Source organism: Fistularia commersonii, chromosome 25, assembly GCF_037954325.1.
Source record: "Fistularia commersonii isolate RoL2024-O1a breed Wild chromosome 25, RoL_Fcom_v1.0, whole genome shotgun sequence".
NCBI classification, from domain to species: Eukaryota; Metazoa; Chordata; class Actinopteri; order Syngnathiformes; family Fistulariidae; genus Fistularia; species Fistularia commersonii.
In genome coordinates this window covers 9,681,557-9,702,248 of record NC_141308.1, presented here as the reverse complement: position 1 = coordinate 9,702,248, position 20,692 = coordinate 9,681,557, and the positions used below count along the sequence as shown (strand labels likewise).

Below are 20,692 nucleotides of genomic sequence, written 5' to 3'. Positions count from 1 at the left end.
CGCACTGCCCACATGTGGACTGCATGGACAGCTGAAGGAGCCGCCGCGTCCCCTGTCAGCTCGCCCTGACACACTCCCAAAACACCTCCCCCCTCTTATTTTTTTTTGTTAGTTTGCTTGTGGGATTTCCATTTCCTTTTTTTTTTTTTTTTTTACAAAAAAAAAAAAAAGATTCCCAGAAGGAGGAGAGACTTTCGGGTCCCGCCAGATGGAGCGTCCGGCCAATCCGGGAGACGGCCCGGTGGAGTTGGAGTTGACGGTGGAGAATGTGGAGTCGGTGAGTTACTCCCACGATGACGGGCAGGCTGTTTGGTTAAACGTCCACTTCCGGCACGTCTCTCAGATTATTTTATTTCGAATAACGGTTAAATAATGGTGCCTTAAAAAGCAAAGAGCGCTTTGTAATCGCAGGTTAACCGGGACCTTTTGTAAGGTGATACCAGCAATAAGCATATGCTGTCCCTAATAATAACTTACACCATGTGCTTTGGATTAGTTGCTATGACAACACTTTTTTTTTACTCCTGTTAAGCATTCATGATTATTAATGCCTGTTCTCCCAATTGCATTTTAAATGACTCTCTTGTGGCTTTTAATGCAAAACAACATTATTTATGCATCCAAGTGGATCTGAACAGGGGATATGTGAATGCTGATTATTAATTGTTGTGATTCCCCCCCACCCCCACCCCCCGTGCTCCCGATGGATGTCGAGCGGGGTTGTTATTGTTATTTAGCAAATGACTTTTCTGTTGAAGTCCTGTTCCTGCCTGATGTCCCCTCCTTCAGGCTCTCTACCAGCTGTACTTCGACCCCGATATGGGACGTAAGAATGTGGCTCAGAAATGGCTGACCCAGGCGCAGGCGTCCGCACAGGCCTGGCAGTTCTGCTGGGCGCTGCTCAGCCCTGACAAGGTCTGTCTGAGTTCTTCAAGTAGGTTGGATGCTCAAGCCAAAGCAACTATTTCACGAACCCCAACCCACTCCCGTGTGTCTCTTCAGATCCCGGAGGTTCAGTTTTTTGGCGCCAGCACACTCCATACCAAGATCTCCCGCCACTGGAGCGACCTCCCCGCGGACCAGCACGAGAGCCTGAGGGTGCAGCTCCTCTCCCATATATTGCTTTTCTCCTCTGGGCCCAAAATGGTGCTGACCAGGCTGTGTGTGGCCCTGGCCTCCATGGCTCTCAACCTAATACCCCAGGCTTGGTCCCAGCCGGTGGCCGACATGGTAAGAGCCTTTCAACCACAGACACCTGAGCCCGAGGCCGGTTCTGGTGCAGAGGCCGCGCAGGACCCCCATGTACACTGTCTGGCACTGCTGGAGCTCCTCATTGTACTTCCAGAAGAGTTCCAGAGCAGCCGCCTGGCTCAGGCTCGACGGGCCCAGTTAAGGGAAGCCCTGATCAGGGAGTGGACAGCTGTGTGCCCCTTGCTGCGTCAGCTGCTTCAGAGCCAGGACTCCTCCACCCAGGTGAAGGAGAAGGTGCTCCGCTGTCTGTCCAGCTGGGTGGGACTGGACGTGCCTTTAGGGGAGAGCCAGGAACTGGTCCAGGACTGTTTCAGTACACTGTCCGACCCGGAGCTGTTTGTCACGGCTGTCGAGACCATAGTTAATGCCATCTCTCAGCCCGACTGCCAGAGGTGAGTCACATGTTGGCTGACAAGGTCAGCCATGCGGGTCATGAGTACATGTCGGTAGTTGGACCGGATAATATCGGAAACAAATGACCGCTTTGATACTCAGACACTCTTTTTTTAAATTTGTCAACTTCATGATACCTGATAAGGCATGGAGCACAGTAGACAAACAATAAATGGAAATTCAGTGTCTCCGATTATTCTGTAATTTTTATTTCTTTGCTGTCAGTTTTTGTGAGTTTCCTCGTACTAAATTGACAGTGATTTTAAGGTTACTGTGGGTAGTATCGTCATTTCTGTTTTTTTTTCTTGCTTATTATACATATATATATGTATGTACATGTATGTATATATGTACATGTGTTACATATATACATAAATTATTGTAATTCATTAATTATAATTATTTTATTTTTATTATTTATTATTATTGTTATTATTTTTTCATTTCTATTTTAGGTTGTTTCCTGACCATAGTTGGTCCATTATTGCTCTTTTCTGACTTTTTTGGCATTATCTCAATATTTGCCTATAATTTTGTGTACATTTTCATCCCCAGAATTACTTAGGATGAAAAAAATCCTCACCAAATAATAAATCATAATATATTGATGAAAGGATAAAGAAAATAACATCACACTTTGTTATATAAGAGTAAATCTCCATTATGTCACATCACATTTACTTGCAGACTTGACATATTTCCCAGCTCTGTGTGATAGTGATGTGTGTGCTAGCAGGTACACGGATGCTCTGGTAAACCTGCTGCCTCTGGTGTTGGGTCTCCATGAGCAGCTCAAGACGGCGGCTCAGGACGGAGACATGGAGACGTCACATGGTATCTGCCGTATTGCCGTTGCCATGGGGGAAACACACTCCAGGTAAATTTGGATACACAACCTCATCCATCACCCTGCGTTTCTTGCCTCGGATGAACGGCTCGTATTCTTAATGTGGACCAATGCTTTTTAGGGTTTTGTTAGAACAGCTGGATCACTGGCAGGAGTATCTGGCTTTGGTCAACATGATTCTGCTCTGCACCGGTATTCCTGGCCATTACCCGGTCAGTGAGACCACCAGCTCCCTTACTCTCACTTTCTGGTACACCCTGCAGGTATGGAGCTCATATAAGATAATAACTCGTGACAACAGATTCAGGTGCTGTGAGGCTGTATTCGTCTATTCAGGATGACATACTGTCATTCGAGGAGGAGAAGCAGGCTGTTTACCTGCAGGTTTACAGGCCGGTCTACTTCCAGCTGGTGGATGTGCTGCTCCATAAATCCCACTATCCCTCCCAGGAGGAGTACGACTCCTGGTCCTCTGATGACAAAGAGCAGTTCAGAATCTACAGGTGAAACAGGAGCTTATTTTTCAGTCGAAACCTTGAAGTCAGGATTAGTTGTTGTCATCAGAGGTCGAGATAGATGTAACTGTCTTGCCTTCCAGAGTGGACATTTCTGACACGCTGATGTACGTGTACGAGATGTTGGGGGCGGAGCTGCTCAGTAACCTTTACGACAGGCTGGGCAGGCAGCTGATGGACCCCCAGCAATCAGTAGGATGGCAGGTACCTATGACAGTCACTAATCTGATTTTCCTTTTTTTTCAGTCGTAATTTCCGTTTTTTTGTGCCTTTCCCAGGACACGGAGGCCTTGTTATTCGGCTTCCAGTCTATAGCCGAGACCATAGACGTGAACTACTCTGACGTTATCCCCGGTCTCATCGGCCTGATCCCGAGAATAAACATCAGCAACATCCTGCTGGCCGACACTGTCATGTATACAATAGGTACTTGAACCCTTGTTCTTGTGCGATCCTGGTATAGCAGTCTGCTGAAACTGCATTTCTTGCAACTTGGTTTTGGCATCATGCAGATACTTCTTTGTTGAATGCTGCTGTTGCATCGATCTCACTATTTTAGCTCCTTTTCTTAGTTATCTATCGTTGCATAGAACTACTAGTAACACGTCTCCATAAGGAGCCCTGAAATGTTGATCTGCCTATTTCTAAATATTTGCGAGGTCCAATCAGTATTTTTGTTTTGGCGGCAGATTATTTAAGGGTATCTGCGCTTCTTCAAGCTGTTTTCAATTTCCCGCCTCTCTCCAGGCTCCCTAGCCGAGTGGCTAGCCGACCACCCGGTGATGCTCGGAGGCATGTTGCCCATGGTGCTGCAGGGTCTTGTGAGGGCTGAACTTTCAGTGTCCAGCGTATCCACGCTGAAGAGAATCTGCAGGGAATGTCGTCACGACCTTGGCCCCTACACGCAGGACATCCTGACCGTGTCACAGGTCCAGCTCGCAGCCTCACACACTCACTCTGGAATCCCAGTTTTTTTTTTTATTTACAAAACAGCGGCAAGCATTTTAACATTAGTGCATTTCTGGTGTTGGTGCTCCTTTGTAGGACGTGCTCGTGAAAGACATCCATCAGGTGAGTAAACAGCCTTAAGTGGATCGCTACTAAAGTAAACACCGATGTATCTCCTTGCCTCTCCGGGAACAGCGTTTACGATGTCTCCTGTTTTCTGTTTGTTTGGGTGTACATGTGTGTGTGTGTGTGTGCAGAACAGCCAGTGCATGTGGCTCATGCAGGCTCTCGGGTTCCTGCTGTCGGCCCAGCCAGCAGAAGAGATCCTGGGGAGGCTTCACTCGCTCATTAGCCCTCACATTCAGCAGTTGGACACACTGGCTCAGCAGGAGGTACTTCAAAATAGATGAAATTATTCTTTAAACATATCTTATTATTTGGATTTCAGTTTAAAGTTTGCTTTTTGTTGTTTGATCTTTTCATCAATACTATAAATTAACATAAAAATCAGTGTTGTTCATCAGTGCTCACTTTGACCAACATAAAGGTACATTCAATACTATATTTGAATCTGCCAACTTATTTAAGTATGTTTACTTAAATAGTTTGCTTTCATTTTAATATTGGCTAACAATTGAAATGGATTTCAGAAGTGTGCTAAGTCAATTCATTACATAAGATTTGTTTTTTTTCTTCCAATAAAATGAGATAATAATATCACATTAAATTCAGGGAGCTCTAAATTTAAATTAATTTAAAGATTCATGTAGAATACATCATTCAAAAATGTTATAAAACAACCCTGGCTCGCATCCGTCTTGACGTCGCCGACATCTTTCTGTTCAGCCTGATCCCAGCAACAAACAGGCGATTATTCATATCCTGGGGATGCTGTCCAGCCTCTTCACCACCCTGGACATCAATCGGCAGGCAGACGGCCCGGAGGGAGCCGCCAACGCCCGACTCCCACCCCTGCAGGCCACGTGCAACCCGGTCGGTTCAGTTTTCTCACTTACATATATCATGTTTTGGGATGCAGAGAAGTAATGTGTTCTACCTGCAGTCTCAGGGCATGAATGCAGGATGTAAAATCACGAATAATGTCTTCCTGTCAGTTGCACTGCGGCTGTACACAGTCCTCAAAGTTTCTTACTAGAACTTCATAACAAATTAATTTTTCCACTTTTTTTTTAAGGTTGTGGTTGTTCTGCAGCAGCTGTACATATTGATCCAGAGTATCCTCAGCAAACGGCTTGATGACTCAGAGGTCGTAGAGGTGGGAGGACTTTCGCCAATTGCATCATGTGCATGTGTGTGTATGTTGCGTGTGTGTGTTTGTGTGTGTGCAAATGCGCTGACTCACACACCCTCACCGCCGCCTCCTTTCCCCCCTTTCGCAGGCGGTGTGTGGGGTTTTTGATAAATCGGTCCGAACCCTCCTACACGACTTTGGGCCCATGGTGGCGCAGTTGAGTGAGATGCTGGGGCAGATCTATAGTGCCTTCCCACAAGCCTCTGCTCTGGATCTGGCCCGCCAGGTCCGCCTCCGCAGATCAGCGCCTGGATACAAGTGTGTTATCGCTGCAAATCTAATGAAAACCTCCCTAACACTTTATTCTCTGCAGATGGTTCACATATTCGCTGGCGAGGAGCAGCACATCTCAACCATTAAAGGCCTGATTGAAGTTCTCAATTCTGCTACGCTCGCTATATTTCAGCAGGGTAATCTCAAAAAAGCAACACATTTTATATTTTTGCAAAAAAAAAAAAAAAAAATCATACTAAACAGGTAACAATCCAACCGTAAACAAAGCAATTATGGTCTTCGTTTGTTGCTCCCAAATTTTTAAGGGCTTAAAAATGCACATTTCATGCAATCGTGAATTTTGCACCCATATCAGACATAGAAGTTGTTATATTATCAACATTTTTTAATGATTGTTACTAAGTAGCCCTGAATTAACATGTTATTTTTACTTTCAAACGATTAACAAAGCCCTCCTACTTTACCTCGGTGACATATACTATCTGTATGTCGTTAATCCACCCATCCATCCGTTCTTTTTCTGTAGCTTATCCTGGGTCGGGTCATAAGGGCAGCAGCCGGACGTCCCGAACTTCCCTCTCCCCAGTTTCATTTTAATGTCCTTGTTGTAAAGTACATGACTTACTGTATTTATAAGATGCTATACTATACTTTATTATGTATTCTTATTTTTCAGGTCCCAGGGATCACCCTGATGTTGCAGAGTCGTTCATGTACCTTCATGCTCAGGTGGGGTTGAAAAAAAAATCTGTCCACTTTCTCCGTCAAAGGGATCTTTGGGCCTCAATTCTTCATGCGTTTCCTCCGGTCAGGTTCTTAAAAGGAAGCCCGACTTGTACCTGTCTGAAAAGATACAAATGGATATTAAATCATTGTTTTACTGTGGTGAGTATCAAAACATGCCTGAATAAGTTTGATTATTTGATTATGATTACTACAAAGCTGCCGTCACATTCCAAAGATCATTTCTCAATTTAAGTCTGTTTTTTTTAAATCTTTACTTAGGGATTCTATCACTCAAATTCCCAGAAACGCCCACAGTGAAAGCCGCAAGCCAGTTCTTTGTAAGACGAGGGCAAGATAAACATTTTGCACTCTTATTTATTGCGAATTCAAACTCAAGTTAACTTAAAATCTGGTCGTTTCTGCCCACAATCTCCGTCAGTCGGAGCTGCTGCCCCGCTGTAAAGATGTGCTGCCCCTCAGTGACGTGCTGCAGAGCGACGGGAAGCTCCTTACAGAGACCATACTGCAGGTAGGGGGGACATAGTTTAATTTAAAGCTTTAAGCTATAACAATCATAGAAATACTACTACTACTATTACTACTAATATCAACAATGATAATAATAATAATGTTTATTATTATAATTATAAAATAACCATAAATAATAATTATTGATTAATAATAATGCTTATTATTATAAAATAAAATAAAATATGATATTTTTGCTCCTTATTTCTCACCTTTTTTTTCTTTCTGTCATTCTGGTCATTTTGCTAATATTTAAGTTATTTAAAAAAAAATGTTTGCAAAATTAATGCTTACATTTTGACTCATTTGTATTATTCTTGGATTTCTAGATCATTTTCCCCTTCCCTAACTATGGAATCCTATATCAATCAATGTTTTTTTCCTCTTCTACTTGCTCCTCAGATCTCATGTTTTAAAGAAAAACCACCAAAGCTCGTGTTAGCTGCTCCTCGGCTCATGTTTCAGATTCACTGTGTGTCCGGCATTCCTGACATTTTCATACTCTTCCAATGGCGTTTACTAAAAGTAGCCCCTTCATATTTTCATTGCGGCCCCAGGCAGTTGGAGGGGGGTCTCCCCGCAGTCTAACGGAGCACTTCTCTGACATCCTGCTGAGTCTGAACAGACACTGTCCCGCTCTGCTGTCCCAGTGGCTCAAAGAGGCACTGCAGACCCCCGGGTTCCCCTCCGCCCAGGTCTCAGCCGAGCAGAAACACTCCTTCAACCAGCAGCTGCTGAGGTAAAGAAGCCCCTGTATTTTCAGGAATGCGTAGCCAACATAAGTGAGTGTGTGTCAGACAGACCAGCCGCACCCCCCATTTCCTCACAAACACACACATGTATATACATATTTATTCACATATGTATGTATGCATGCATTTATGTATGTTATGATACACAGATACACATACTATTCATACCAATATAGCTCAATATATATGGTTTGGTAGGAGCTGTCCAACTAATGTGTGTTTTTTAGGGGTTCAATAAGAAACAGAATAGGTTTATTTATGTAAACATTTTTGACACACTTTCACTGACCAGACCTTGACATGCAATGTCATTGATTACATTTTTATTAATTCATTTTTGTCTGATATTTTCTTGGTCATTTTCCCCATTTGCTGCTTAACTTGTTGCTGAATTTTAGTATAATTTTTATCTTTAATAAAAAAAGAATATAATTATTTCATTTTGTTTTTTACCTTTTTCCCCAATTTTGAGCCAATTTCTCTTGGTATTTTATTTTAGTTTCTTTTTTTTTTTTTCATTACAATCTTTTAACCAAAATTTTTAGGGGAATTTCTGTCAGCTTTATAAGGCTACTCATTATCAATTTTGCCTCATTTACCCTCATCAAAAAAAAGACTCATTCAATCTTTTGAGGAGAAACAGTGATGGGCTAATAAGTAAAATGTTCCAGGATTAATGTGTTAACTCTAATTCAACAGATGTGTATCCAATTGCTAGAAATCTACTATTAGGTAACAATTAGGTGATTTTCATTCCTTGAAACAACAAGCGCTTTAAGACCGATTTACAAAAACATGTTCCTCCATTTACAATTTAATCGATGAGATAACTCGTGGCAAGGTCAGTGCTTTTTTTCTAGACAGGGACTGAGAATGACTGATTTCCTTGGTCAAAAGCAGGGGACTGAAAAAAATTATATTTGTTTGTGAGGAGAAATTGACTTAATTATAATAACAAATGACATGTGCTCTACAAAATTAAAATTTGAAAAATAAGCAAAGATTTTTAGCAAAAAGAAAATCAATAAATACTTAAATGCACACTTAAATGTAAATGACCAAAAGTGGTCTTTTTAACGCAATAAATTGTATTTTTTTTATCCTTTTTTTGTCTGATTGATTTTTCAATGACACAACAATGAAATAGGTCCTATCTATCTATCTTGTGTTTCTCTCAGGGAACAAACCAACAAGCGTCGTGTGAAGGAGATTGTGAAAGAGTTCTCTCTGCTCTGCCGAGGCCTGCAGGGGTCGGGATACTCCGACTACTGAGTCGCCGTCGCAGAACACTGAATAAAGATCCCAGAGCTCTTATTTGAATCTGCTGCGCCGGCAAACTGAGCCGAATTGGGGGTGCGTGAGACACTGGACTATTTAACACAATGCCTGTGACCGAAAGCAGAAAATCCGAGCTGACTGTGGTGTTTGTTTACTGATAAGAGGAAGGGTTGATTTCACACTGCAGGTTCTTCGGAAAATACTTATTTCTAAAATCAGAATAAAGAAGAAAAGCCCAGACACGGAACACAAAGCTGTGTGAGGTGTTCACCTATTTATTGATTCTCTTCCATTGGATACTGTTGTCGGTCATATTCACACATTATCAAAATATAATACCCCTCAAAGACACACACACACACACACACACACACACACACACACACACACACACACACACACACACACACACACACACACACACACACACACACACTTGCACATATGCACACACATCTCTGTTACAAAGGAGAGTCTTTTAAAAATGTGACATTATTACATGATATAGTTCAGACCTCTTGTACACGTATACTTCTGCAATCATGAAACACTTTGATCACTTCCACAACAGAAAACATTTTCTTTTTCTTCTTACGGAGACAACGTGTCCTGACATGGACGTCTTATTTGTCGGAAGATGTGACGGCAGCCTTTGTAGAAAAAAAAAAAAAAAGAGGGCTGGAGGATTTTGACTGCTGAAGTGGAGGAAATCACGGAGGGAAGGGGTTGCGATGGTAGGGGGTGCGGGGCTACAGTCTGAGTGTTGGAGGCGACTCCTGATCTTCATTATCGGATCCTGGTGAAGAGGTTCAGCACTGATTTTGATTCCTAAAAATAGAGTGACATGATGAGAATCCGTCCATGGGCAGGATGTAAACTTTTTGGATGCAAGGAAGCCTACACTCGTCCCTTGTTTATCACGGTGGTTACGTTCCAGGACCAGCTGCAATGTAGCAACCATTTTTTACACACATTTTGAAGCTTCCCCACACTCTTATTAACCTTTTCCACACTCTTATAAATACTTCATTTACTCTCAAACAAACAGCGATCGCACGTAGCGACAAATGGACAAGGCAAGATCCTGAATGCATGCTATGCGCAGGAGATGCAGAGAATGATGCTACAGTCGCTGAGCGAATCAGAGCCCAGGATACACAACACCATTATCTGGTTGGTCCCCACCCTTGAAAATGCTCATTTTGCCATGAATATAAGTGAAATAAAAATATATATACAAAAACATGTACATTAAGCTCAGGCAACTAAAGGGGGAGGCAGGGACATCATGCAGCTTTGTGACTAATGCAAATACCTTTGTGCAGCGTGTTTTACTGAAGACGTTCCAGAAGCGGAGTGTCTCATCCCCAGCGCCTGTGACGATGGCCTCCCCATCAGGTGACACAGCCTGGAGGACGGTGGTTAGTGGGGGGGCGCACACACACACACACACACACACACACAAAATTAAAGATGGCCAGCTGCTTAAAAGAGCTGGACATGAAGAAATGAATGAGAACTGTGATTGATTGCTTACCAGGTACAGCACTCGGTAAGAGTGTCCTGTCAGCTTGGCCACCTGGGTCAGCGACGGGTATTTCCACACCAGGATCTGGTTCTGAGAGTAGCCGTGTGTGCTCACCTTAACGCAAGACCGAGGAAATTACTTGTCAATTCACAATCTACTTTCACAAGTCCTTAACTGTGTGTAAATCCTTCAACGTGACAATACTCAAAGTATCAAGTAGTGGGTTACTCTTTGTTACTCCTTCCTGCTTGCCTTTCACGAGCATTTGAACACAAGACATTTTGCCGCCACCTGGACCTTGAAGGCTATCATTTTTAAAATCATAAATTTACAATAATATATTTAAAATTTAAAATAGAACTATAAATGAAAAATCATCCTAATTTCCAGAACGTCTTGGTTTTTATAATATTTAATATTCTTGTTCTTTTCTAACTACTTGTAACATTCTTTCTCATTTTGACATGATTGTGAAAAAACAATGTTGAATTTACTGAGGACGGAAAACATAGTCATAATATACGTTATTTATTAAACATAGATAAGATGTTATTGTAAATAGTCTCGACACACAGCGAACTACTTCCACCTTAGTAAAAGGTCCAAACAATGGCGGTTGCCGAAAATGTATAGGTGCAATTCAAATGATTTCTTCTGAAATCTGGTCAGGACAGCAGGTCTCAGACTTTTCTGGTTTTAGAGCATCTAACTTTCATTTCAAGAGAAACATTAAGGTTGAGGTCATTTGCTTTGAGAGATGTGAGAAAGATGACTGATGATGTTTTATAATCTAGCATATTTCTTTCAAGGAACCCTCCCTCACAAACCCATTGTCTTTTTGGGTTGCGGCCTCACCAGCTCGTTGGCGTGTTTGGACCAGGCCAGGTTGCACACTTGCGAGCCAGTGTCTGTGCTTTGCAGTGCCTGGCCCGTCAGAGTGTTCCAGAAGCGAAGGCAGCGGTCGGCGGTGCCGCCGCCGGACGCCAGAAGCCCGTGCTGGTGGGGGGACCAGGCGATGGCCTTCACTGCTGCCAGGTGGTCACTGTACTGCTGCACAGGAAGCAGACTGGAGCTGTTCCACACCAGCAGCTGACAAGAAGGGACACTTTTAGTTCAAGATCGGTTACACTGCTTGATATTTATTCCCGGTGTTAACGTGCAACGCTTACTACGATATTTATTTATTTATAAATAAGATACGGGGCAGCTCATGTGGCTCGCGGCTACATTTGACTTCTCTGTGAGTCACCTTGTTGTCGTTGCCTCCCGAGGCCAAATGCTGGTGGTCAGGAGACCATTTGAGACCGCACACTTCCTGCCTGTGACCTTGCAGCCTCCTTTCAGCAGAGGGTGGGGTTCTGACGTCCCGCTGCAGGATCACTCTGTCCCGGCTTCCCGATGACAGCTGCTCTCCGTTCCACGCCAGAGCGCCTTGGACAGGAAGGATGAAAAGGCGAGGGTTTCAAATTTCATTTGAGCGTTTTCTTACTAAAAGCTGATACCTCGCGTCAAAAGTACGGCTGGAGAAGTTGAAGAACTCACCGACACGAGCTGAGTGACCCTCTAGACTCGTCAGCTTCCGGCCTCCAGCTGCGTCCCAGATCTGAACGTAACCCTTGTGGGTGCCAACAGCGACTAGACTTCCCTGAGAGGATGCAGTCCAAAGTTCAATGTCAGAGGGCCTCAGGAGTGTTTTTGTTTCCTTTTTTTCTTTTTCTTTTGAATGAACATGTGCAAACACCAGCTCACCCTCTCATTCCAACAAACTGATGTCACAGAATCCCCGTCCACTGACAGGTCACATAACCTTGTCACCTGTGGGGATAGGAAAGACCAAAGTCAAATACCAAAAACAAACAGAAAAAAAAACATTAAACATGGAAACATTTTCAAAATGATCTAAAAATAACCACAAAACTGTGTAAAAAGAGAAGACATGAAAGCATTTGCTAGAAATGAGCAAGACGCTTAAATAGAACCTATTTCTAAGGAATTACCTGAATAAATCAGCAAAAATTATATTTGCAAAATGCAATGATAGGGAAAAATAATTGTAAGATCTGAAATTCTTGCTTTGATCAAAAATCGTTTGTAAAAGTCAAGATAAATGTGAGAAGTCTGACACAATTGTCTCTTTTTGTATCTACTAAATGGTGTCTCTAGAAGACCCTGATCCCTCCAGTTCCTCTGACCTGGCTGGTGCAGGCACTCCACAGGTAGACGCAGGCCCCCAGACCCACGCTCAGCAGGTTACCTGCTGACCAGTCTACCAGGTTGAGGTAGAAGTCGTCCTGCAACTCCGGAGCGTCCAGCACCTTGAAGGGAATCTTGGAGATCTTGCGGGCTGGTTTACGAGGAGAGCGGAGCAGCTTGTGACTGGAGCGATGACGGGGAGAAAGATATAAGGGTGAGGAATGAACAAACCTTAGACGCGGAGAAGTGAAGCTGCTCACAGTGCAGTCGGCGAGATGGGGCTTTACCTCTTGTTGCTAAGCGGGGAAAGGGAGTACGGTGAGACTTCATTATCGCTATCGAAAGGCACTCTCTTGGTGTGGACAGTGTACTGTGGAAAGACGCCAGACAAGGCCCAATTGTCAGGGATGTTGCAGTTCCACTGGACAAAACCAAAGCGTAGATTTAGAGCGGCTACATTGTTTACTCATTTATGTAATAATTGACGCAGAACCAAAAATCCAGAGCCTTAAGCCGCATGCGCGGGAATGGTACTGAAAAACAGCTTGTTCATGTCTGATCTCAACTAAATGGGGAGAGCATGGCTCAGCTGGCAGAGAGACTCTCCAGGGTGCAAAAGTGTCCTTGAGCATTAATACGAATTTCTAAATAATCCCGATGCGTAATCAGCAGTGTATGCCTGAAATCTTAAACGTAAATTGCTTTGGATGAAAGCACCTGATCCAAGCGGAATGAAAACCTGTAATCGACATTAAATTCTCAATTAAATCAGCAATTAGTCAAATCAAATCTGCAAGAAGTGACCATATAATGATCCAAGATGTGACTTGAAACTGATTCAAAACTACCTTATGGTTGTCGGTGAATAAACTAATTGGATATTAAGTTGGTGTCCTCTTTAGACTTTGCCAATGAAAAGTTGCCTCGGGTCAAAGAACTTGAGGGGTGATTTCTAAACAACTTTGACAGATGTTTTTACAACGCGTACCCTAAAAAGGCCGTGAGAGTCGTGAGAAAGGACAGTATGTCGCCGGTCGTCCGTGTGAGGGTCCGGCACGGTCTCGATCCCCGCGCCCAGCAGCTCGTTCCTTAAGAGGGCCGCGTAAGCTACAGCATCTGGAGGCGGAGGGCGAGCGGAGGCAGTGACGTTAAAACCCACGCGGTCAGGAGATGTTATCCCACACTATTTCACATTGTTTTCTACCTTTGCTTGAATCTGAACTTGCATCCTTAGCTTTATGGTTGTGGTTGGGAGAGCGGCAGTTCTCCTGCAGACAAAAAGAAAGAGAACATCAGCGGAATGAAGACAGAGGCGAATCAACTGACTGAGCTGCTGAATAGATGAGTAGCTCACGTTGGCATAGTGGAAGTTGATGCTCCAATTGCTTCCAGCGCGAGTGGGAATGAAGCGATCGCCCGACTTTACACTGACTGGACTGCAGGTTACACTTGCACACTAGGATGATCAGAGGCCACAGTAAAACAACTAACATTGCAATACACATTGCATTACTTTAAGAAACACTGAGCTACACAGGGGTGTAGAAACCTTACTTGATTTCTTCCCCTAAAGATGTTTCACCTGCCATCCGAGAGCTTTCTTCAGTGGATGAACTAAACTACCTACGGCCCTTCTGTGTTACTTCAACTGAAGAAGCCTCTCGGATGATATGCGAAATGTATTAAAAGGAAAGAAAATCAAGTCCAGTTGCTACGAGAAGATTCTGACTAGGATTAACCGTGACCTGGATGACCGAGAATAACTGCAGACATGTTACACAGAGGTGGTTTTATTTACCTACTATTAAATTGTGTAAAGCATGTCTTTCTTCTCCCCTAATTCAGGCACTAGTAAATGAAACCTGCCAATGCACAACTCTTTATTTGCACCATTGCAAAGTTTTTTCCACTGCGCCTGACATTCACTGCCATTTCTTGTGCTTGTTTATTGACTGTTTTGTGTCCTTACTAAACTACCGATGTCTCTTCTGTGTCGCTCTCACCGCTGACAGCAAACTAAAAATGTGCTTGTACAGGTAAACACGTGTCCTTACTGTGCATATGAAAAGAAACACAGATTCCTCGAAGAGAAGTTCCTACCTGAGGCTATCAGACTTTTTAATTACTCTCCCTTCATCTGCAGGGAATCTCAAAATCTTTGTACTAAAGACCATAAAACACTTTATAGCCTTGACTTGTTACTTTGACACTTTATAGTTTTATTTGTATTTCTTACCCCCCCTCCCTTTTTTTTTTACTGTTTATACAATTTCCTACTGTTATTTATAATTGTTGTGTTTTACTTGAAACTCTGGCACAACAATTTCCATCAGGATACATAAAGTTATTCTTATTCGTATTCTTAAAGCTATTTTGTTTTTGATTTAAATTAAATTTTATATATATATTAAGTATAGTTGAATACTCAAATTTAAATAGGTACTATAAATGAATACGGATTTTAACATTGTCATACATATGAAATGTTGCACACTTTCAATATTAAACTATTTAAAACGGGAAGTAGCATCAATTGTTTCGAGTATTTATGTATGAATTTACAATTCACTTTTGATTGACCAGCTTTTTAATCGTCTGAATATTTCTTTGGATTTTCCCCGGAGAGCCCCACGGAGGCTCCCCGGGCCTTCACCTTGGTGAGGCGGGCGTCAGTCGGTAGGTTCTGGTGGTTGATCTGCCTCAGCAGGCGCCTCTCGTACTCCTGGTCCATCTCAACAAGGCAGACGAGCGGCGAGGTTGACTTCCCTCCCCGCCCTCCCGCTCTACACCTCCGCTCCCACCCGGTGAGGAAACCCACACCGGACCCCCATCTGTGTCAACGGAAACAAAACACAACGAGGCTACATTCAAGAAAATATTAGCAGTTTTTTTTTTTTTTTGTCTCATGTTAGCCGACGACGGTACAACGTGCCCTCGGACCCCAATACACGTTTTCGGAAGCTAGCTTCATAACTGACGCGTATTTTTCACTAAACAAGCGTAAATAACGAGGTAGAACCGGCTAACAGCTCCCGGGCTATGCTGCTGGCAGTCACCCGGTTGTCATGGCATCTTGTTCGGCACCGAACAACCCGTTTTCGAGCGAGTACATCAGTCGAGGCGCTCGACACCTTGGGGGCTCATACCGGACTGACGCGGCGGCTCAGGTAACCGGCTCCTCTGTCATCTTCCGGCGAAAGGTGCGGCGAGTTGGCGGCGGAGGGCGGCTTGTTTTTTTTGAAGTTGTCGTTTTCGTCCGGTCAACGGCGACGCGTCCCGAGGCGGATTTCTGGTGCTGTTTACGTTCGAGACGAAAATGGCGACCGAATCAGCTGTAGAAATTCTTTGACTTCTGCTGTCTGTACGGTCAGAGCGCTGCGCGGCTCAGCAGCGCCCCCTGCTGGTGACCACCGGCTACTGCAGTCAATTCGCCAGTTGGCCACCAGATGGCGCTAGTGCTCTTTATGGTATTGGCGTCAAGAAGTAATTTTCCTCAAACTTAATCCCTTCTTTATACATTCATCAATCAATATTTTCATTTAATTCCTGTACAAATTTATTTTTCATTATAGCCTTGGGGCAGGTACGATATAGCAAAGGTACACCGGTGTAATTTCTGTAACGTCAATACGTATTGTGTAATGACAATAAACTCTAATACTAACTTTAGTTCTGTAAAAGGTTAAATAAAATCATATGAAAAACACCAAGAAACAAGAGTTCAGATATTATTGAAAAAGGAAATTGGCGTTTATGTCGATATTGTCCATATTGTGATGGGTCTGTACAAATGACCGAGCCAGAAGAAGGAAAGAAAAGCAAGTGGCACCAGCAGCAAAAACAGCAAAAATAGTGCAAATTTGCAAAAACAATGCAAAAACATCCATACAGTCATTTTAAATTTGCTGAAGCCATACAATGAACTCAGACTTGACAAAAGTAGCATCCTAAAAAGAAATAGTTTGTTATGTTATTTGTGGAAAACTTGGAAATTACCATTTTATTCACCCCTGGGGGAGTTTTGTTCAGCAACACTTCAGCAGACTAGGGGGAGTTCAGGAATCGAACCAGGAACTGACAGCTCTTACCACCTTTGCAACGTGGCCTGTTAAACTAGGCCACTCTGGCTCTTACTCACCAGTGTGACCTCTGGCATGGTGAGCATTTTCCAGACTCGCTTCCAATTTTCAAATTATTATTCATTTATTTCGAGCTTGTTATTTTCACACAGTGTGCGGTCAGAGGTTAGTTGTCAGGTGAGGAACCATGCTTACTCTCGGCCACACCAGGCTTCTGAGTTTTGTTTTAAAGTAGCCAAACACTCATCTGAGTGAAGACCAAGGATCAGTAAAGGTAGATTGGATTTCTGCTTTATTGATCAGCGTCTCAGAATCACAGAAGACAGTCTTTTCAGCGACACCATAAACTACACTACGTCCAAAATGCTGTTAGTTGAGAGAGGCGCTCATTTCTAAGCTGGATGCTCCCAGTGTGTCTCTAGCGGTGAAGTCAGTTGCAATTTTTCTCAGGATATTTGACCTTTTGAGGAGCAATCATGAGAAAGGAAAACAGGAGTGGGAACTGGAAAGGGAAATTGAGGCAAAAAGAAAACATGGAAAACACAAGTTTGGTTTATGAGCTTAAACACACACAGATCCACATTAATGATTGTATTTGCGGTGATGCAAGCTCAAAAAGTGCATTTGCTCAAGAGAGCAAAAATCTGGATATGATCAGAAAGCTATCAAGACTATTAAGACAATTAGATTATACGGTCAGAGGTGTGAATGAGAAAGCACATAAGAATTGTTTTGGATGGCTGAGAAACAAGGTTTTATCTTTGCAAGATGTTTGAAATCCCTTCCTCATCTTTGAATAAACAGTGACAAAGAACATTAACTCTTTGTCAATGTGTGTAAATTTTGTTATGCACAGTAATATGGAAAGGAAACCGTCCAGGAGTCAGATTCACACTGTTGCACATCAAACAATACAGCAAAACACACTCGGATGACAAGAGATTTGAAAATAAAGTAATGAAACTGTCACTAGAGGTTAAGTATAATATTACATGGGGTGCAGCACGTCAATGACCGCTAGCAGGCAGGAAAATAAAAGACAAAAGCTGCAGTGTTATGACTTGTCCACCAGGCAGCACTATGTTCTCTCGTGGTTGATGAAACAGCCTGAGCTGCAGCAACATCTGTGCAGTAAAAACACATCTGGTAAATGTGTGACACACACGTAGATCACTCCGGCGTCAGAGTATTATGCCGAAGGTCACCGATGTAAGGTTTGCCATTCTTACAGTTCATTCTATGTCCTATCGCGTTTTGTGATGAAGCTGTTCTGAGGAGAGCACTTGAAAAGGAAACATGTAGGTTTTATGTTTCTGCTTATTCAACTTTTTTCGTCTTTTTGCAGTGAGACATTTTTCATTGGATGGATTTTGGTCTTGATTAATTAAAAAAAAACAAAACCACTACAAAACGCAACCACATGTCACATCACATTGAGAAAAGCTCCTCAGGGTTTTACTGAACTAAGTCATTTTGCAGCAATTGATTGGTTCACTGTTATAAAATGGGTCTTGCATGTGTGTGAAAAAACATCAATAGACCCTCTCATGAACCAGTAATCACCTTTTGTTATGCAATGAATTTTTACACAGTGAGACATCTGCTATTTGATTCCTCAGACAGCCCAGTAAGCGACGCACCAAGCACCACGTCCTCACCTTTTACAGGACGGATCGACACATTCCAGTGTCTGCTCTTGAAACAGTTTTGCAGGTAGTTAGGAGTTTGGTCTGTTAACCTACAAATTATTGATCACCTCCTGGGGAGTGGAAACCGTCTCTCTTTTAACTCTTTTGAGCTCCCTTCATACATACACTGACAGGAGGTTTTTAGTATCATGTTTCACATAACAGCTTTATTTTATTAATGATTTGTGGGTAACAACTTTAATCAGTTCTTCAGCTTGATACATATTTAATGGTCTATTATGAAACTGATAGTTAATGCTATGTGAATTCAACAGTGACTGTAAAAAAATGTTAAATATTTATTTCACTAGTCCTAAAAAATATTAATAATTTCTTTATAATTCAGTCTTTGGTTCAAGTAATTTTGATAGTTGGACACTGTGCGAGGGCGCAGCTTCAGATTTGATTGCAAAGAGTTTTTAATGATATTAAATGGCAAGATTAAGATTGATTTTTAAAATATTATTACTAATGGCATGATCAGTTTTTTTGTGTCATGATTTGAGTAATCCTTGGAAAACCAAAGCCTCAATCCGTCTCTAGAGACAAAGTTATCATTGCCATCATCTATTCTTTTGTGCGTTGAAGGTAAACGGGTCACTTTGTGTTTTGGGTAAACGTTTAGAGACTTGAACAGATTGAAGTTCCTCTTTAGGGGAGGGGACAAGACAAGTAAAGGTTGGTGTCTCTGTCACGTTTTCGTCGACCCACTTACGCGGGCAAGTGGACGAGGCGTGACATTGTGGTGGCGCTCCGATCCGCACGTAGGCCCGCCAGCCATGCTGCCTCCTCGCATGCCTGCAGACACTCTGCCTATATTTACATGTTAGCAAAGTGCTGTAATCTAGACACAGTGTTTATAGATTGACTCAGATTTCCTTCTCCGTGTTTAACTGTGACTACACGTAAAAACCTGGAACCACATTCACAGTCTGGGGATTGAAACACGTGTTTGACGTTGGGCTTTATGTAGTCTTTCTATTGTTTCTTGCCACATTTTACCAAATGACATTGATCCTAAATGTTTTAATCAACATCAATCCCAAGCATTATTCCAATTTCCTGAATTTTAAATATTTTTTCAGCATAGTTTGAACGATTTCTGTCATATTTTCAGAGCATTTGTTTCAAATTAATTCAAATTCTTTTATAACGAATCTTTTGTCTAATTTTAGGTATTTTTTTAACTTAAGCTTCAGTTTGTTTGTTTTTTTTTAATATTGATTGCAAGAAAAGCAAGTCACATGAGAAATGCCAGTTCAAGTCTTTGGTATTGAAATGTTTTTTCGAAATGTATTTCAGGGGGAAGGGTCATTGGTTGTGACATCATGTTACGGGGTCTCCTGCCTTCACTATGTGTTTCAGCCGCTCAACATACACAAATTCCGCACACGTAGGCAACCAGGGACACAAACACTCGCAGCTATCTGACCATCATTACAATTTACCTCCACACAGCCCAGTCACAACATCCTCTCTTATCTGCATCCTCTATCAGGTCCACACTGCAACGTGCAGCTGCTCTGCATCTCCTTGAGATCAGCTGTTCATGTCAATCCCGGCAGAGGCGGAGGATGGTGGCGGCGGTGGGCTCGCTATCATTGTCGAATGCGGTTGATGGGACCCATGGGAAGCTGGGTCAGTGCTTGTAAGCTGGGACTTTCTAATTTTTAACGTAATTCCCGTCAAGACAGCATCAGAACTCTGACTCATCCGGTCTCTCATATCATGATGAAAATAGAACGAATAGCTTTTACAAGCAGTCTGGCTAAAAATGAACATTCTGTATCTTTCCTGTAACTGAAGCTGAGGTTGTTGTTATTTGGAAACATATTTTGCAATGAATTGTCTCCAATAGCTTCAATGGGAAACATGCGGTCTTCCCTTCAGTCACTACGATGCAGATATGGGATGGAAAGCTTTGTCACATGGCATCATTTACTTGAAGCTCAATATCAGGGAAACCAATAACAGGAGAAACAGGAAGCGTCTCGTCCTGGTAGTCATTCACAGAGAGGAAGTCCAGAGCGTGGATTCTACAAGTCTGAGCAATAGAGAGAAAGAAGGACAGAAAATAACAAGGTCACTACTCCAAAGCCCTCCTCAGGAAGAGACAAATCACAAAGTTCCTCCCGCGGAGACCGACATTCCTTACATGGCTCATGCTGTATTTGCAGGAAAGCAATTTTGTTATTTTGGATTTACAAAATACATGTCAAAACATTTTAATGTAATGCTTGGCTGAGTGTATTTACATATTTATTTCTAATAATAATAATAATAATAATAATAATAATAGTTATTATTGTCATTATTATTATCACTATCATTATTATTATTATTGTTATTATTATTTGTGGTAGAAGTAGTAGTTTTTTATTCAATATATCTTATTATTGTTATTATTATTATCATTATTA

General features: G+C 42.3%; 2 protein-coding genes across 4 annotated transcripts; one reads left to right on the top strand and one right to left on the bottom strand.

Moving 5' to 3' along the window:
• The first annotated feature begins 16 nt into the window (after positions 1 to 16).
• On the top strand, positions 17 to 9,027 carry LOC147219198 (importin-13-like). Of its 2 annotated transcripts, none has more exons than XM_086172044.1 (21): positions 17 to 277; positions 790 to 915; positions 1,003 to 1,643; positions 2,381 to 2,521; positions 2,613 to 2,754; positions 2,828 to 2,994; positions 3,090 to 3,210; positions 3,285 to 3,432; positions 3,754 to 3,935; positions 4,051 to 4,077; positions 4,212 to 4,346; positions 4,801 to 4,947; positions 5,150 to 5,230; positions 5,355 to 5,492; positions 5,580 to 5,676; positions 6,177 to 6,229; positions 6,313 to 6,385; positions 6,506 to 6,564; positions 6,666 to 6,755; positions 7,312 to 7,493; positions 8,685 to 9,027. In XM_086172044.1, the coding sequence occupies exons 1-21, from the start codon at positions 209 to 211 to the stop codon at positions 8,776 to 8,778; spliced, it is 2,913 nt and encodes a 970-aa protein (XP_086028170.1). In that variant the 5' UTR covers positions 17 to 208; the 3' UTR covers positions 8,779 to 9,027. The 2 variants fall into 2 exon arrangements, with proteins under 2 accessions (XP_086028170.1, XP_086028169.1); XM_086172043.1 differs by having other exon boundaries at positions 61 to 277; positions 2,378 to 2,521.
• Positions 9,028 to 9,038: 11 nt separating this feature from the next.
• Positions 9,039 to 15,831, bottom strand: fzr1b (fizzy/cell division cycle 20 related 1b). Of its 2 annotated transcripts, none has more exons than XM_086172046.1 (14): positions 15,652 to 15,831; positions 15,159 to 15,336; positions 13,860 to 13,961; positions 13,710 to 13,773; positions 13,494 to 13,621; positions 12,793 to 12,875; positions 12,505 to 12,688; positions 12,062 to 12,127; positions 11,855 to 11,957; positions 11,562 to 11,743; positions 11,168 to 11,401; positions 10,322 to 10,426; positions 10,100 to 10,192; positions 9,039 to 9,612 (listed from the first exon to the last, which is right to left on the bottom strand). In XM_086172046.1, exons 2-14 carry the CDS (start codon positions 15,234 to 15,236, stop codon positions 9,571 to 9,573), a joined length of 1,464 nt encoding a protein of 487 aa, XP_086028172.1. In that variant the 5' UTR covers positions 15,237 to 15,336; positions 15,652 to 15,831; the 3' UTR covers positions 9,039 to 9,570. The 2 variants fall into 2 exon arrangements, with proteins under 2 accessions (XP_086028172.1, XP_086028171.1); XM_086172045.1 differs by having other exon boundaries at positions 12,793 to 12,926; positions 15,652 to 15,830.
• Between the last annotated feature and the right edge of the window lie 4,861 nt (positions 15,832 to 20,692).